Genomic DNA, 18247 nt, shown 5'->3' with positions numbered 1-18247 from the left:
AGAAGAGATGCTGTCTGCAGGATTCTGAGCCGAGGTCCTTCCAACACCCCTGCCGCTCTTTTTTCATTGGGATGCCTTCCAAGCGGCTAGTCGAGGGAAAGCCATCAAGCGAGATGCCCGGGCCGCCCCGCAGCGCCCTCTTCGCCAGCGGCAGGTGGGGCTGCCCTGCTGGGTCCCCACGACTGCGGACACCCCTCCGGAGGGCGACTCCAGGCCTCTCGGCGACCAGGAGCACCCAGCAAGTCCGCGCGCCGTCCGGGTTCTGGCCAGCGCGTGCCTGGGGCGGAGCTAGGGGCGGGACCTCGCGTGATTGGCCATCTGGGCCAGGAGGCGGGGCTGCCGGACGGACGCTGACAATGAGCCTCCATAAAAGGGAGCGGCGGGGTCGGGGGCCCCGGATCGAGCCCTCCCCGCCCGGGGTCGTGACGAGCTGAAGGCCGTGGCTGGCCGGGCGGCCGGGTGGGCGGCGGGCGGGTGAACTAGACGGTCTGCGGGCCCTGCGTGGTCCGGGGCGGGAGGCCGCCGCCAGTGGCGGCGCGCCGAGGCCTGCGCGCCCGTCCTCCGCTATCGGGTCGCCCTTCGCCGCCTCACCATGGCCCTCAGAGCAGAAGGAGCCGCGGCGCTCGACTGCTTCGAGGTGACGCTCAAGTGTGAGGAAGGAGAGGACGACGAGGAGGCCGTGGTGGTTGCCGTGATCCCGCGGCCCGAGCCGATGCTCCGAGGTAAGGGGGGGAGTGAACCTCACTTCCGCATGGCGACAAGGGGCTCGGCCACCGGTTCCCATTCCCTGGTCCCCAAGCGCGGTCCGGGCCCTTCCCGGTGGGGTCCACGGCGGGCGCGCGCCCTCGCTCCTCCCCCACCGGGGTTTGGAATCCCAGGCCTCTCGGAGCCCCCTCCCTCCGCTCCCCTCCCCCGCTCAGGGTCTGGAGGCTTCCATCCACACCAAACGAGCGCTTCGGGTCTTCCGGTTCCTTGTGCCCTCTCGGGCTCAGCTTAGAGGCCGGATTCCCAGGACGGTAGTTTGTGCGCCGCCGCCGTCTCCCCGTTTCGGCCTGACTGCGTCCTAGGCCGAGGGGCGACCAGGCCTCTAGGCCCCAGGCTGGTCGCCGAAGCGATAACTGGGGCGAAGGCTAGCGCGACTGCTAAACTCCCGAGAGGAGCATTTTTAAAGCCCTGTCTAGTAGAGCCCGCCCGACCCCATCCCCAGGCCTTCTCTCGCAGCAGCCACAGGTGTCAGTTCCAGAACCCCGTCGTTGAATGGAACTGCAAGCAGCACCCAGTTTGAGAAAAGCGGGCTTGCTTGGGGGGTAGTACTAAGCCATCTACATGGAGATTAGTCACCAAAGGAGGTATTTGAGAGACAATTGGAAATAACTCGCTCACCCTTCCCCTTCTCCATTTCTCTTCCCCTGCTCCTTTTGGTCCAAAGGAGAAAACAAAGAACTACCTTTGTGCAAGGCTATCAGTCATTGTTGGAGTTTAAATGCAGTCATGAAATTGCAAATATTTTCTTATGATGGAATGCCTGTTTCCCTTGAGTAAGACAGTGCCCAAAAGAGATTGAGAACTAAGTCCGTAGTCCTGCTTCTTGAGGATTTCTGTGCCCCTCCCTTTTCAAGAAGGGAGGATTAGAAAATTCGAGAAATAAAGGGCACATTCCTCTCAGTGTTTGCAGCACGCAGGTTGCAGGTTATTTTCTGCTTGTGCTGGTCTGTGGAGCGTTTGCTCTGCTGTTGTCACAGGCGCGCAGTTAATCCACTCACCGTCCCTGTTAGAAGGAAATAGACATCTACAGAGGTTCATTCATTCAACTGTATTTATTTATTGGGGAACTATATGCCAAGCGTTGTTTCAGGTGGGGTGGGGGTTGGGGGAAACGGAACAGTGGTGAGCAGGGTCAGTGAAACCCTGCTCTAGAAAATACATCCCGGTGGCAGCCAACAGGAAAATTGAACTATAGTGTTAGCTGGCAATGAGTTCTTTTTTTACTTGGTTTGTGTGTCACAGCATGCATGAAGAGGTCAGGACAACTTTTGAGAGTCAATTCTTCCACCATGTGGGATTGAATTTGGCTCATAAGGGTCTGGCAGCAAGAGCTTTTACCAATCCAGCCATCTCCCTGGCCCAGCAATCAGTTTTTTTAGGGAACACGAAAGTGGAATAGAAAAGTGGGGGTATAGTAAGAATTTTGTTCCTGTCAAGTGGTTAGGAAAAGTGTCTCTTCAAAACAGAACAAACGGAGCTGGGTGGTGGTGCACACCTTTAATCGTAGCACTACAGAGAGAAACCCGGTCTTGAAAAATAAAAATAACAGTTACAATAAAAGAACAGAAGGAAGGAAGAAAGTAGATGAGTTTAAAGTTTTGTTGTTTGGGTTCAGGGTGGTGCTGCACTCCTTTAATTCTATCACTCAGGAGGCAGAGGCAGGCCAACCACCGAGTTTCATCCTAGTCTACCTAGTGAGTTGCAGGCCAACTAGAGCTATAGTGAAACAGTGTTTTTATAAAGAAAAGGGAGTTTAGTTTGGTTTGTTTTTTTTGTCTTAGTGACTTTTCTTTTGTGATAAACACAAGACAACTTGTTTGTGGGACTTGTTGGCATATACCCAGTGCTTGGGAGGCAGAGGATAGGCTGGCAGAACTCTGAATGAATTCAAGGGTAGCCTGATCTACAGAGCGAGTTCCAGGATAGCCAGGTTACACAGGAAAGCTGGTGGGGGGAACTTAATTAGGAGCTTAGAATCCATGCAAGCAGGAAAGCATGGTGCTGGGGCAGTAGCTGAGAGCTTATACCTGATCCACAAGCACAAGGCAGAGAGAGTACATAGGAGCTTACCTGGGAGACCCTGAGAGAGAGCATAATGTGCTAACGGGGAATGCATACAGTATTTGAAGCCCATCCCCAGTGACCCAGTCCCTCTAACAAGGAATGCCACACCTCCTGATCCTTCCCAGACTGTTCCACTAACTGGAACAAGCATTCTTATACGTGAGTCTTTATTTATTTATTTATTTTCAAGACAGGGTTTCTCTGTGGTTTTGGAGCCTGTCCTGGAACTAGCTCTTGTAGACCAGGCTGGCCTCGAACTCACAGAGATCCGCCTGCCTCTGCCTCCCGAGTGCTGGGATTAAAGGCGTGCGCCACCACCGCTCTTAATACATGAGTCTTTTGGGCCATTCTCATTCAAACCACCCACAATTTTCTCTGAAAGTTTACTGAGACAGACAGGGCTGAGGTGTAGACTTGTTGGAAGATTAGGATAGGTCTTTGAATATGGTTACATTCACAGTGTCTCTTACAGGCTCCAGCAGAGTGATTAACTAAGCATTTGGATATCTACACCTAGAATTCTTGTCCCATGGGTATAAATATGAGTTGCCAGGTTAGATAATCAAGCTTGTAATCTGAGCTACTCAAGAGGCTAATGCAGACAGGAGGATCACAAATACTTGAACATCCTGGACTTGTCTCAAAAAGTAAAAAGAAAAAAAATAGCTGGATATAGAATATAGAGCTTGTTGGTAGCACATTTGCTAAATAACAAGTACAAGTATGCAACCCTACAGTAAGTCTCCAATAATGCCGAAATAAATAAAATACAGGAGTTGTCAGCAGGCAACAGGTGAGAATCACCCAGAGGAGGAGGCTGAATGGGGTCAAAAGGGCTGAGGCAGCCAGTCCCTTGTCTTTGATACCTCGTACTGTTGTTCTTGAGGTGTAGACATAAAGAGAAATCTGTCAAGGGCTGGTGCTGTGCTGTGCTGTGCTGTGCTCTGGAGGAGAGAAAGCAGGGGGGAGTGGCGTAGTCACCTGGTAGGTTTCAGCTTCTGAAAGAGGTTGAGAGAATAGTTTCCAGAGTGATGTGAGTAGGAACAGGCAAGTTAAGTAAGAGACTCAAGGAGGACAAGCAGTGCCCTAAATGCCTGTGAGTGAGAAAAGTCAAGATGGAAGGCGATTGAGTAAAAGAAGTGCTGTTTGGATTGGTGACCATCACAAAGACCTGGTTTAGGAGAATGGGGGGAAGAAGACCAGTTGAAACTAGGGTGTCCTGTCACATGGGAGAAAAGTTCCGGGACCTAGACTATTCTAGATGTTACCTTTTCCTAAAGCCCCAGGTAAATGAAGGAATCCAGTTAATACAGAGACAGTTACAGTACCTAGGGATCACAGGCACTTGGCAGAAGAGTACCAGGCTGATGCTGAGCGAGTCCTCAATCTATAGAGAAACAAGCAGGGTAGCAGTTCCCTGCTTCCCCCCCCCCCCCGAGACAGGGTTTCTCCGTAGCTTTTGGTTTCTGTCCTGGAACTAGCTCGTGTAGACCAGGCTGGCTTTTAGTAACAATAAAATGACCAAATTTAGCATCCTCACCCTCAAAAAAGAATATATATTACTGTGGTTGATCCTGGTGCTACCAAGAAAAAGATGCTGTAGGAAGTATTACAGCTTGTAATTACCGGCCTACTGGGGCTTGGCCTCATATACTATATACGTGGTGCTTCCTTTTGTTCTCCTTCCCCTTGCTCTTTTGCCACCAGCCGTTTCTTTGGATTGTGTGGTTCAACCGATCAAACGGAGGATTCTGATTTGTGAGTTTACCCCTTAATAACACACACACACACACACACACACACACAAAACCGCAACACCTGGCGGATAGTTTGGTCCTTCCGTGGGCCAGACAGGCTTCCTTTTGTCTAAGGTGTGTGTGTGTGTGTGTGTGTGTGTGTGTGTGTGTGTGTGTGTAAAATCCCCGTCACAACAGTTTGCAGCGCTTAAGCAGCAAGCTCCTCTCTCTGTGGTCACTACTCCTCTAACTCCATCCTTCTTCATCCCAGTATCCTTAGTTTGGTTGTCCTGCCTATACTTCCTGCCTGATTACTAGCCAGTCAGTTCTTTATTAACCAGTGAGAATAATACATATTCACAGTGTACAGAAGGATTATTCCACAGCATGTTCCTTTTTTGTCTTATTAAAAAGGTTTTAACCTTGACATAGTAAAACTAACAAAACAATAAGAATTACAGTTACAATATCCAGCCCATTTGTATTTGCCAAATTTAGAGAAAATACTCTATTATTTATCTTATCTTTGTGACTCAAGTTTTATACCTAATTTACATTTTATTATAACTTATGGAAAACTTTAACTATGACTGTCTAGTCATCAACTCTGTCAGAGACCCCAGAGGGGTGAAATGTTACCTAACAACAGGACACCTAGCTACCTGCCCAGTTACCCTAGGTTCTTCTGTAACATTGGAGTATGCAGCTCTGGCCTATAAGCCTTCCAAAACTGACAGACGATTTCCTTTCCTGTGAGGTAGGGAAATTTGAGGGACTTTATACAATGTCTTAGCAAAGTTTGACAGTTGCTTTCTTTTGGGTCTTGCTGGTCCAGTTTGGACAGTATACTGTCAGCAATTGAGGCATGGGCAGTTTCTTGGCCCATATGGCTAGCTTTGCCATAATAAAAACACTCCATAATAGTTTGTTTTTTTTTTTTTTTTCCCCAATGCCCATTATCTTCTCTGAAGTAGATTGGTGCTGTCAGGAGCAGATGTGTCTCACTGTCATGAAAAGCTTTAAGTTATTAAACATTAAATGCCATATTCTGTAGGTCTTTGAAGTATTTGAAGACCATCTCCCTAAATATATCTGTGCATGACCCTTGAAAACATACCTAACAATATAAGTTTCACTATTATAGATGACTATTAGTCTGTTATTTTTTAATTATACATTACATTTTTAAATGAGTTGCATAAGCACAGTACTCCAAACAAGAGTAGAAACATACATATATATATAGTATATGAAAAATAATAATTTTATTTGTGTCAATAAACCAAATCTAAAAATATTTTGAGATAAATAGGGTTTGTTTTCTTATTTAGATTCAGTAATCTGCCCTTTTCCCATCCTTCCTATATCATATTCCTCTTTTTTCTCTAAGGAAGATATCTTTTAATTTAATTCCTTTGTTTAACCTTTTTTTAAATACTATAACCAATAAACAAACATTCATAATCAATATTTTGGGAATGTGAGCATCATTCTCTAGACTTCTATGGGCATTGTTGTCTTTGGAGGAACCTTGACAAAGTTGGTATAATTGTTTGATCTTAGCTGGAGTAGTTTGAGAGACTGGACTATCTCAGCCAGCAGCTTTGAAACTGTCTTGGATATAGGATGTTGAGTCTGTAAAAGAGGCATTTTGAGGTACTGTATCACCTGAGCCATCTATTTTCATTGGTGTCTGGTCTTGTACTGAAAAATACATAACCTTTTAAAGGTAACATACATTTTTGCATTAATACAAGTATAGACTGTGTGTTGTACACAAGTTAGTCTAAGATGATATTTTGTTTTATATTTGAGCAGGTAAAATTACATGTTTTGTAGTTTTTGTAGGCTTATGTCTGTTGTCAGAATTTTCAGGGAGGGGCTGAAGAGATGGCTCAATAGTTAAGAGCACTGGCTACTCTTCCAAAGGACCTGGGTTCAATTTCTAGTATCCACATGGCAGCTCACAACTGTAACACCTGTTCCAAGGGATCTGATTCTCACATGCAGGCATTCCTGAGAGAAAAACACCAATGTTTATAAAATAAAAATAAATAATTAATAAAAGAGAAAAAAAGAATTTGTGGGGAGTTTTCTTTAATCAAACCTGATTTTCTTTAACCTGAAATGGATTCATAGCATCTCCTTTTCCATGGAAATAAAAGTATAACTTCTCCCTCAAAGCAACATACCTTTTGACTTAAATTTTATTTTTGTTTTAAAGATTTATTTATTTTTATGTATACAGTGTTGTGCTTACATATATGCTTGCATGCCAGAACCAGAGGGCACCAGATCTCATTACAAGTGGTTATGAGCTACCATGTAGATACTGGGAATTGAACTTAGGACCTCTGAAAGAGCAGCCAGTGATCGCTCTTAACCTATGAACCATCTTTCTAGCCCTTGACTTAAATTTTGAAGTCAAGATTTTTTAAAATATGTAAGTTGGTTTAAACTAGTAGTTTTTATAGTCCAGTGTCCCTGAGCAGCCAAAGAATTTAAAGGCAATACAGGATCCAGAATCTGTGTATTCCCCATCTTTACATGACTTTTTTTTTTCTTTTATATTACTTTACTCACTTTTTAAGAAGTTTAAGCCAGGTGATGGCGGCACACACCTTTATCCCAGAACTCAGGAGGAAGAGACAAGCGGATCTCTGAGTTCAAGGCCAGCCTGGTCTACAGAGTGACAGGTGCCAAACCTACAGAGAAACCTGTCTCAAAAAAAAAAAAAAACTTTATTTTAAAAGTATGTATTACTTTTTTATGAATGTCTACACTTTTTCTTTTCCCTCCAAAGTCTGTTTACAGGGTTTTTTTGTCTGAATCTCTCTTTATTGCATATCTGTAATCTTTTTCTGACCACATGAGCATTTAAACTGCTAAGTGGCATGGCTAGGACCTCCACCTCTGTTTTGGTGGCTGGTTCTATCTGGTCTGCTTGGTTCCTTCAGTGCACGAGAGCCATATTTGTTGCCCCAACTCTGGGAGTTTTTGGATCCATGCTGTCACCAAGTAGTGCTCCATCTGCTGTTCATAATCCCCACCTAAGTGTTTGGTAGCAGCCCCCCCCCCTTTTTTTTCCCTTCGGGACAGGGTTTCTCTGTGTAGCTTTGGAGCCTGTCCTGGACCTCACTATGTAGAACAGGATGGCCTCAAACTCACAGAGATTTGCCTGCCTCTGCCTCTTGAGTACTAGGATTAAAGGTGTGTGCCACCATTGCCTGATTTCTTTTTTTTTTTTTTTTTTTTTTTTTTTTTCCTTTTCTAAGACAGGGTTTTTCTGTGTAGTCCTGGCTGTTCTGTAACTTACTCTGTAGATCAGACTGGCCTTGAATTTAGATTCACCTGCCTCTGCCTCCTGAGTGCTGGGGTTAGATGTGTGCCACCACACCAGTGGCAGGAAGTAGACTCTTATCAGGGCAGTTTGTGTGATTTATTTCAATTTTAAGAATCTACAAGTGAAACCTAAGTTTTACTGGTACAATGGATGTTGGTTACCTGGTGCTGAAGGAATCAGCAGTAATTACTAAAGACCAGCATGGCATCACTGAGATCAAATTTTGTGAGAAGTATTTCCTCAGGATCAGCACTCAAAATCTGGTTGGTCCAGTGTGGGCAGAAGCTGCATCTCAGTCTGAAAACTGAACATGGCAGTATTTAAAACTCATCCCATATGAGACTGATTTTGAAGGCATGAAGGAGTGAGTTGAACTGTTTAGTTTTTAGAGTCACCTTGAAAGAGAGAACCTCAGATGAAGAATTACTTCCTTCAGATTGACTTGTGAGCAATGTCTGTTGGAGATTGTCTTGATAGATATGGGAGGGAGGACCCAGCCCACTGTGGGTGGCACCATCCCTAGGCTGGTAGGCCTAGGCTATATAAGAAAATAAGCTGAACAAGCTATAGGGGACCTGGCTTGCTTGTTTGCTTGCTAGCTTTTTTGATTTTTCAAGACAGTGTTTCTCTATAGCCCTGGTCATTCTGCCTGTCTCTGCCTCCCAAGTGCTAGGATTAAGGGCATGCACCACCACTGCCTGGCTGAGGGAGCAAGTTTTCAAGCAACATTATTCATTTAAACTCCTACCTTGAATCCTTCCTACTTTGGCTTTTTTCATGATATACCGTAACCTGTAATCCCTTTCTTCCCCAAGTTGCTTTGATTTTGGTGTTTATCATAACATAACACAAAAAGCAAACTAGAAGAACTAAAACACCGAATCTGGTTGTAAAACCATATAAATCTACCTATTCAGGAGGCCAAGACAGGAGAATTGCATGTTCAAGACCAGCCTGGTTAACTAAGCATGTCCCTCAGTTGTATTGCCAGAATCCATATAAAGGTGGAAGGATAGAACTTCATCCCACAGGGTTGTCCTCGGGCCTCCATGTGTATTCCTTGGCATATGTGTCCCCCTATTATACATACATAAATTAATACTTTAAAGGGAGAAGGCTAGAGCTATATCTCAGTGGGTGGAGTGCTTGCCTAGCATGCATGGAGCCCTAGGTTTGATCCCTAACACTTTAAATAACAGGTATGGTGGTGCATGCTGCACTAAGGAGGTGGAAAATTATCTTCAGCTACATAGGAAACTTGAGGTCAGCTTGGACTATTTGAGACTGGTGTGCTTTGTGATCTACACATCAGATATGGGTACAGTTGACTAGTGGGTGAGGAAACCTGGAAATCTCACTGGAATGATATCTGCCAGGTGATCAAGGAGGTCAAGGCAGACATAGGGTGCGTGGTAGCCCAGAAACATTGGAATGGGACTCATGACTAGATGTGAGGTAATGTAAAGGTGAAGATGCAATACCAGGTTCCCTGGCTGTGTGTCTCATGCTGCTCTGTTGAGATCTGGTGCGGAGGTGGAGCACTGCACAGAACCCCTCACCTACCCCACACAGATGTGCTCCTGGCATTTTCACAGCACTTTCCCCTTTCTGCAGTAACCCAACAGGAAAAGACACCGCCACCTAGGCCTAACCTGCTGGAAGCAGGTGTCGAAGGCTGTGAGGAGCCCAAGCAGCAAGTGTCATGGGAACAGGAGTTCCTGGTGGGGAACAGCCCAGGAGGCAGTGGACGGGCACTGTGCATGGTGTGTGGGGCTGAGATCCGGTCCCCATCAGCAGATACTGCTCGCACACACATCCTGGAGCAGCATCCGCATACCTTGGACCTGAGCCCCTCTGAAAAGAGCAACATCTTGGAAGCCTGGAGCGAAGGGGTGGCCCTTCTGCAAGACATCCAAGTTGACCAGCCATCCCTGCCCAGCCTAGGTAGTGAGGGTGAGGGCTGAGGGAAAAGTGGGGCCTGTAGGGGCCCTGGAGCTCAGTGGGCTTTTGCCCCCTCAGAGTCAGGCCAGGATGGCCATCCAGACCCCAGCTCCAACCCGGACCCTGCCAGGATGCCAGCAGAGATCGTGGTCCTCTTGGACTCCGAGGACAACCCATCCCTCCCTAAGAGACTCCGGCCCAGAGGACTCCGCCCTCTTGAACTGCCTGGTCAGTCAACAGAGGAAACCCTATTCTGTGGGCTGGGGTGGGCATGTGTTCTCAGGAGCCTGAGGTTACAGAGTTCAGGCATAGAGCCTTAAAATGCTAAAGTTTTTCCTTTTGCAGTTGCCCCTGTCACAGAGCCAGGAAATAAAAGGGCCCGTGGTCAGAGATGGAAGGAGTCCTCTGAGGAGGAGCCTCCTAGAAAGAAGAGAAGCAGGCATATGACCAAAAACCTGGACCCTGACCCAGGTGAGGGGATCTAGGGGTGATGGGCCTGGCTATAGCATGAAGTCCATGAGGAAGTAGACAGGCAAAGGGCACCTGCATGCAGTTCAGCTGAAGCTTAAGGCCTTTGGGTTCTTGCCTCCTCTACTCACAGTTCTTCCTGGCCTTCTTCCAGACCCCCCATCTCCTGAGTCACCCACAGAGACGTTCTCAGCACCAGCCGAAGTCCGACACTTCACTGATGGCAGCTTCCCTCCTGGCTTTGTACTCCAGCTCTTCTCCCACACGCACCTCAGGACCACAGACAGTAAGGACCCTTCTAAAGTCAGCAAAGGAGCAGCAGAGGGCCTGCCTCAGCCAGAAAGTCCCTCTTCAGGTGAGCCCTCCTGGGGGGGGGAAGGTCTGTCAAGGAAGCTGAGTCCCTAGATCCCAGCCAGAGCCCAGGGTGGAGGTGCTCAATGTTTAGGCCCCCAAGAGAAGGCCAAGGACAGGGGGATTTGAATGCTTGAGGAAGCTGGCTCCTGTGCTGAGCATCTCTTAGAGTGGTCATTAGGTTGTACTAGGCCTCCGAAAGCTTGATGCCCAACTTCATCCATGAGGCTAGTTGCAGCTGGAACCCCGGAAGAACTCCCCTCACAGTGGTGATACAGGGTCCAAGTGAGGTACTCAGCCATTTAAACAGGTGTGGAGCACCATAGACAGGCGATGAACATCAGATAGGTACTCCATAGTCCAGCAAGCTTAGTGAACTTTGACAGCTTGTGTTTATAACCTGTCCCACTGACTGAGGAGCTTTTGTATGTAATTAGTTTGTTTCCTTATAAACCAAGCATAATCCAACACTTGGAAATCTGAGACAGGAGTGAATGAAATAAATAAAAAGGTGGCACACGCCTTTAATCCCAGCACTCGGTAGGCAGAGGCAGGCGAATCTCTGAATTTGAGACCAGCCTGGTCTACAAGAGTTAGTTCCAAGACAGGCTCCAAGAAGCTACAGAGAGGGGGCTGGAGAGATGGCTCAGTGGTTAAGAGCATTGTCTGCTCTTCCAAAGGTCCTGAGTTCAATTCCCGGCAACCACATGGGGGCTCACAACCATCTGTAATGAGGTCTGGTGCCCTCTTCTGGCCTGCAGGCATACACACAGACTATTGTATACATAATAAATAAATAAATATTAAAAAAAAAAAAAAGGCTGTATTGTAGATAATAGGGAGAGCAGAGCTAGCCCCTCAACCACACGATGAGAGGTGGGGAGGAGAACCAGGTGCAGCAGCCAAAGAAGAGAAGGTAATAAGGGAGGGGTAACTGAAATGGTTGCTCTGTATAGGGAAGGGAGGCAGCTGAGGGAATAACAGCCCAGCCCCTGGGGTAGAGAATTCAGGGGTAGAGGGTGGGATATGCCAACCATACCCTGTAACAGGTAGGGAATGGAGGCTACTGGGAGAACCTGGTGACTATGTCCACTTTGGTAAATAGGCACCTCAGCCATTTGTTTGAGACTTAACAAGGAGGATTGCTGCAGGTTGGAGGTCAACCTAGGTTACAGAGTAAAAACATAAAAGCTAAAACCAAAAAAAGTACAATGCCTGTCTTTTGTTATGTTTTTGTTTGGGTTTTTTTTTTTTCTTTTGAAACAGTCTATAGCCCAGGCTGGCCTCAAAACCATTTAGCCAAGGTTGGCACTTAACTCTTCATCCTGCTGCCTCTTCCCAAGTGCTGACCCAGGAAGCTGATCACCACTGGTCATCAATCCTCCTAACTTCCCTTCCTCCCTCCCTCCCTTCCTTCTTTTTGTTTGTTTGCTTAAGCTTTTTTAAATGGTTTATTTTACTCATGGGAGGGCACATGGCTTGGTACAGAGAGGTCAGAGGACAACCTGCAGGAGTCTGGTTTTCTCCTTCACTGTGTGGGACCTGAGATTGAATTCACATCAGCAGACTTAGTAGCTCCCAGCTTGCTTTCTGTTGCTTTAGGGTTCTGGTCTCTATCCCATCAGGCTTTGCTTTACTGAACTTTTATTTGCACCATTCCATCCTTTATCTCCTTGTCCCTTGGAAGAGTGAGTGCTTAACTCAGGTTAAGACTTGAGTCTCCAGCTCCTGGACCCTTAACTAAGTTCTGAGCTTTTCCTCATGTCTTGCTTATGAAAGTAGAACATGGGAAGGAAGCCTTACGATTTTGTTTTATTGAGGGGAAAACTGAATCAAGCATGGCAATGGTGCACACCTTTAGTCCTAGATACTGCTTTGGAACTCAGCTGCCTGATTCAGCCTGTGCTGACCACATGTCAAAAGAAAAGCCAGGGAGGGGCTGGAGAAGTAGCACAGAGGATAAAAACACTTGTAGAAACCAGATGACCTGAGTTTGATGCCCAGAACCCACTATAGGAGAGCACCAACTCTAAAAGTTGCTCTCCTCCCAATAATAATAGTTATTATCAGAAATATAAACCAGAAAATAAGGAAGGTTGGGTTGCTAGTGTGGAATACTTGTTTAGCTTGTGTCTAAAATCCCAGTGTGTAGTGTTGTTTGGGCTGCATGTAAGTCTGTACATCACCCATGTGCCTGGGACTTGCTGAGGCCAGAAGAAGGTTTTTAATCCCCTGCAAAGTTATAGATGGTTGTGAGCTCTACCATGTAGATTGAACTTAAGTCCTTTGCAAGAATAGCCAGTGCTGCCGGGCGGTGGTGGCGCACGCCTTTAATCCCAGCACTCGGGAGGCAGAGGCAGGCGGATCTCTGTGAGTTCAAGGCCAGCCTGGTCTACAAGAGCTAGTGCCAGGACAGGCTCCGAAGCTACAGAGAAACCCTGTCTCAAAAAACTTCAAAAAAAATTAAATAAATAAAGAAAGAATAGCCAGTGCTATAAAAATCTACTAAATCATTTCCCCCGCACTAGTTTGGTTTTTGTTTTTGCTTTCTGTTTTTTTTTTTTTTTTCAGTCATTAAGTTGCCTAGACTGGCCTTGATCTCTCAATTTTCCCGCCTCAGCCCCCTCAGGCTAAGATTATAAGCATAAACTGCTGCGTCCTACAAGGATTTTTATCCCCAACAGTACAAAAGTAAAGGGTTAAGGGATGGAAGCTAGACCCTGGGCAAGTAAAGTTTCTTGGCTAGGGCCTCTCACCCAGCAGGCTAGAGTTTGTTGTCCTTCCACCAGGCCCATTCAGACATCTAGCTGCAAGCTTGGTACTTGGCCCTGTTGTGTGACAACTTTTCATGGGGTGTTGCAAGCTACATACCAAAATACAAAGACCACCGATGTTCAATTTGGTTAACCAATGAGTTTTATTGGGTTTATTTATAGGCATATGAATGAGGGGTTACTTACAGGAGCAGAAATGACTCAGATCGCTGTGTCATCAGAGCCCACCCCAGCATGACTGACATGTTACTTTCAAAACTGAACCTGGAGCACACTGTCTGCTTACAGACAGTTCAACAGGTTGAAGATGTCCTTTCCAGGTGCCTCAGTTGGGCCAAACTCTTCCAGGTAGAGTTGGTTTCAGTTTCTCCAGGCAAGGGGTCTGGCCTCGGGCAGCTTTTCTGCTCTTCATTGACTGTCCACCTGTCTGGCAGTCTGTTTTACAGCTCAGCTTTACTTCTCTCCTGAGGAAGCTCAGCTTTCATTGTTTACTCTTGGCAGGGAGGGGCTTAGTGAATCTGATCAGTTTCCAGGACTTTGTGAGGTTTTCTGAGTTATTTACCTTCCTGCTTAAGCAGCTTCCCTGCAGGATAGAATGTTTCTACCTCCAAGGATATTGTTATGCAAGCCCTCTCACCCAAGTCTATCTCCTCTCCTCTCAGGGGAAGGCCCTAGCAGGGATTACCTCTTCTCCCATTTCAGGAGCCATCGGTTTTCTCCTCTTTGGCAATCATCTCCAATTCTTCTGTCATCTCACACAAAGTTGCTATTTCTCTTTTCCTGACTCCTTCATCCTTCTGACTATGTCCATTTATTCCCAAGATGGAGTCTTTGCTTTCAGCTGCCTCTTGCCTCTGTCTCTGGAGTTTCTGGGCTCAGATTTTATCCATAACAAACTGAAGCTTATTCTTTTTTTTTTTTCTTTTTTTTTCTTTTTTTTTTTGGTTTTTTTGTTTTGTTTTGTTTTGTTTTTTTTCGAGACAGGGTTTCTCTGTGGTTTTGGAGCCTGTCCTGGAACTAGCTCTTGTAGACTAGGCTGGTCTCGAACTCACAGAGATCCACCTGCCTCTGTCTCCCAAGTGCTGGGAGTAAAGGCGTGCGCCACCACTGCCCGACTTGAAGCTTTTTCTTTACCAATGCCTGTTGACTGCCATAAAGTTAAAGACCACAGTCTGACCTCCATTTCCATCCTTTGAGTTAATCCGAAACAGGCTATATAGCCTTGTAGACCTTCATCCTCTTCCTCTCAAGTGACAGGTTTACAGATACACATCATCATACCTGGCATTTCTCATGTCCTACAGTTGGTAACACACCATTATTGTCTGTTGTCCCCATTCTAGAATGTAAGCTTGTTAGCCCCATGATGGTCCCAGTGGTCATAATACTTCAGGTGCAGCACTGTTTATATGTATCTAGGAAATGATGTGCGTGGTTCCAACCTGGCCCTCTCTCCCTTTGGTTCCACACTCTCTACTGGTAGCCAGGCATTACCTCTACTTGGTGGATTAAAGTTGTCAGCAGAGGATATATAGTGAGATGCTGTCTTCAAAAAACAAACCCTAGTACCCAAGAGGCAGAGGTGGCAGATTGCAGTGACTTTATGGAGTTTGTGACCAGTCTGATCTGCAAGTTCCAGGGCAGCCAAGGCTATATAGCAAGACCTTATCGCAACCAAAACAAAAACCCCAACAGAATTTTTTTTTGCATACAGGGTTTCTTACCTCAGAAAAGTTTTCTTTCAGACACCATTCTCGCTAGAGAGATGGCTCCGCGGTTAAGAGCACTGCCTGCTCTTCCAAAGGTCTTGAGTTCAATTCCCAGCTACCACATGGTGGCTCACAACCATCTGTAATGAGGTCTGGTGCCCTCTTCTGGCCTGCACGCATACAAGCAGACAGAATACTGTATGTATAAATAAATAAATAAATAAATAAATAAATAAATAAATAAATAAATAAAATATAAAAAACAGACACCATTCTCTTAAGGTTGGGCACACCTTTAACCACATTATTTGAAAGGCAGAGGCAGTTGGATATCTGAGTTCGAGGGCAGCCAGAGCTACACAGAGAAACCTGGGGGTGGGGTTGTGGGGAGATGCTTCCCTTTCTCTAGTAAACTGCTACCTTTGGTTTGCTGTCGCCACCCCTTCAGTGAGTTACCCTCTTCTCTCTCAACCCCACATCTGCAAACCTCAGTTTACTCTTCTGTCAGCTACCACTACTCTGACCTAAGGTTGCCTTAACTTTTCCTGCGAGATATGAAGAAATGTCTGCTTCCCCCAGATAAGATGCTCAGCTCACCTTAGTGTTCTGCCACTGAACTAATGCCCCAGCTCTGTTTTACTCTTTATCGTGAGACAGAGTCTCACTCAGTTGCTCAGGCAGGCCTTGAACTTTGGGTTATGATCTTCCTGCTCTACCTTCCTATAGGCTGGGGTTATGACCATGTGTGTGGTCCACACTGGTTTGATGAATCTCTCTGTATGTGAATTGAACCCAGGGCTTAGAGTTTTCATGCTCCACCACTGAGCTTGCTGTATTCTCAGCTCTTTTTTTTTTTAAATTTATTTATTATGTATACAATATTCTGTCTGTGTGTATGTCTGTAGGCCAGAAGAGGGCACCAGACCTCATTACAGATGGTTGTGAGCCACCATGTGGTTGCCGGGAATTGAACTCAGGACCTTTGGAAGACCAGGGAATGCTCTTAACCACTGAGCCATGTCTCCAGCCCCTCCTTTTTGTTTTTTAAATAGAGTTTATACATAGACCTGGCTGTCACAGAACTCACTGTAGTGTAGACTGGCTGACCTCAAATTCATGGAAATCCACCTGCCTCTACCTCCTGAGTGCTAGGATTAAAGTTGTGGGCCACCAGGCCTAGCTGAGATTGCTATGCCATATAATATCATGTGTGTGGGTCCAAGTCAAGGACATTTTTTTGTTCTACCTGTCTTATCTGGAGGCTTGGCCTTGCTATTCCCAGTATCCTCATGCCAAGACACCTGACTGTGTGACACCTGTCAACTCCGGGGATGTGGAGCCTGGATGAACGCTACAGAGCAAAGCTGGAGCATTAACCCAGGGTGTCTGTGATGTGCTCTGCCTTGTTACTCCCATACTCCATGGAGTCAGTGGATGTGTTCTCAGCATATCACTTCTGTGTGCAGTCTTGGAAGTTAGGAGCTGGGGAGCAGCATCATGGCATTGTGAACCCACATGCCAAGTACACAAGGATAAAGCTGTATTCTTTGCTTGCCCTGTGCCTAAGGGCTGTGAGACTAGTCATTGCTGGTCAATCAAGAGTCAGCTTTATGCTTTTTCTTGGACTTCCTCCAGGACAAGACTGTGGGCTGTAGAAATGGGAAACCCTGGTAGTCTGTGGTTTGCAGTTTTGGGGACCATTGGAAGGCCCTGACTGTACTCTCTGCTCCCATCCCTTCCCAGCTCCCCCTCCGGGGCTTCGGGGGACACTGGATCTCCAGGTTATTCGTGTTCGGATGGAGGAGCCACCAGCCGTCCGCCTCTTACAGGACTGGTCCAAGCATCCCCAGGGTACCAAGGGGGTGGGAACAGGTGACAACCCAGACTGGCCCACTGTTCTGTCAGAGTCCAGTGCCACTGTTAAGGAACAACCAGAGGCAGGAAATGGGGTATGAGTTTTTACTTTCCTGGAGAGGGAGGAGTGGGAGGAAGGAAAGGTGGGAGGGAGGAGGCAGTATCCCCCTTTGGCTTAAATCTCAGATCTGCCCAGCTCAGCCACCTGATTGAGTTTTAAAACCAGGTGCCAGGAAAATGTGGAAGGAGAAGTGGCATCACTGTCACAGTGGGGCACTAGAAAATGCCTGCCCCTGGACAATCCTGAATGAGGCAGAGGTGGCTTAGGCTATTGGGTGATAGGCATTGGGCCTGTGGAGAACACCTTCCCCAATCCTTCGCTGACTCACCCTCTGACCCCATACCTCCTTCCTGTCAGCTCCCACCATTCTCCCCTGGCACAGTGCCTTATGCAGAGGTGGTCATGATGGGGTTTGAACTGAGTCCCACTACCTCGGGGGACACCTCTCCTCCCCCATTTCTGGCTCCTTCAGGAGGAGACCTCCATTACCTCTTAACCGCCTCATCCCTGCCGAGGGCTCCATTTACCACCCCTTCTCCTATTGTCCTGTTGCATCTTTTATCCAGTTGTATATATTGCCTTTGTTGACAATAAATTATTTTTTTTTTAATTAAAAGTTCTGTCTGGACCATCATTGGGAAAAGGGAACAACTTGAGGGGCAGGAAAATTGAAAGGTCATCCTAAGTTGGAGCCAGAGACCCCTGTCCCGGGCAAGGGAGCCTTGAGCCCAGAGCAGAGCTTGCTTGGGCCTCTGGAACTGTTCTAATTGGTGTCAGTCAACGGAGAGACACCTTACTTCTCTTCATTAACACATTTTCTTTATTTGACCTTCTGACCCACCTGGTAGACTTCTGTCCAAGCAAGGCTACCATAGAGCTAGGACACTCACACCTAGGAAGGTAAGAGTTATTGGGGCCTGAGCTGCACGTGGTGGCATGCACCTTCAATCCCAACACTTGGGAGTCAGAGGCAGGCATATCTCTATGAGTTCAAAGCTAGACTGGTCTACAAAGTGAGTTCCAGGACAGCCAAAGCCGTTACACAGAGAAACGCTGTCTTAAAATTAAAATAATATAAAATAAAATAAATGTTATTGGGGCCTGATCCTGGCCAGCCTGCACAGACATCTCCAGTGAGGAGAAGGTAGCACATACCTGCTTTCTTATAGTTCTATACTCTC

General features: G+C 46.6%; 1 protein-coding gene across 3 annotated transcripts; it reads left to right on the top strand.

Moving 5' to 3' along the window:
* The first annotated feature begins 341 nt into the window (after positions 1–341).
* Positions 342–17676, top strand: Spindoc (spindlin interactor and repressor of chromatin binding). 3 transcript variants are annotated; one of them, XM_050137350.1, is made up of 6 exons: positions 342–722; positions 9523–9852; positions 9928–10077; positions 10195–10320; positions 10472–10672; positions 16933–17676. In XM_050137350.1, exons 1-6 carry the CDS (start codon positions 593–595, stop codon positions 17025–17027), a joined length of 1032 nt encoding a protein of 343 aa, XP_049993307.1. In that variant the 5' UTR covers positions 342–592; the 3' UTR covers positions 17028–17676. The 3 variants fall into 3 exon arrangements, with proteins under 3 accessions (XP_049993307.1, XP_049993306.1, XP_049993308.1); XM_050137349.1 differs by having other exon boundaries at positions 343–722; positions 16895–17675; XM_050137351.1 differs by having other exon boundaries at positions 343–722; positions 13605–17037.
* The last annotated feature ends 571 nt before the right edge of the window (positions 17677–18247 follow it).

The sequence above is a fragment of the Alexandromys fortis genome, unplaced genomic scaffold (genome assembly GCF_014885135.2).
Source record: "Alexandromys fortis isolate MF-2015 unplaced genomic scaffold, M_Fortis_MF-2015_v1.1 scaffold_3, whole genome shotgun sequence".
In the NCBI taxonomy this organism is placed as follows: Eukaryota; Metazoa; Chordata; class Mammalia; order Rodentia; family Cricetidae; genus Alexandromys; species Alexandromys fortis.
Note: the sequence above shows the minus strand (reverse complement) of the source record. Positions and strands in the feature narration are given on the sequence as shown.

Bases quoted from the DNA above. Each gene is read 5' to 3' on its own strand.
- Spindoc (XM_050137349.1), top strand. From the start codon at position 593: ATGGCCCTCAGAGCAGAAGGAGCCGCGGCGCTCGACTGCTTCGAGGTG. The intron at 10,321-10,471 runs GTGAGGGGATCT...GCCTTCTTCCAG, and splicing joins AAACCTGGACCCTGACCCAG to ACCCCCCATCTCCTGAGTCA. The intron at 10,673-16,894 runs GTGAGCCCTCCT...ATCCCTTCCCAG, and splicing joins GCCAGAAAGTCCCTCTTCAG to CTCCCCCTCCGGGGCTTCGG.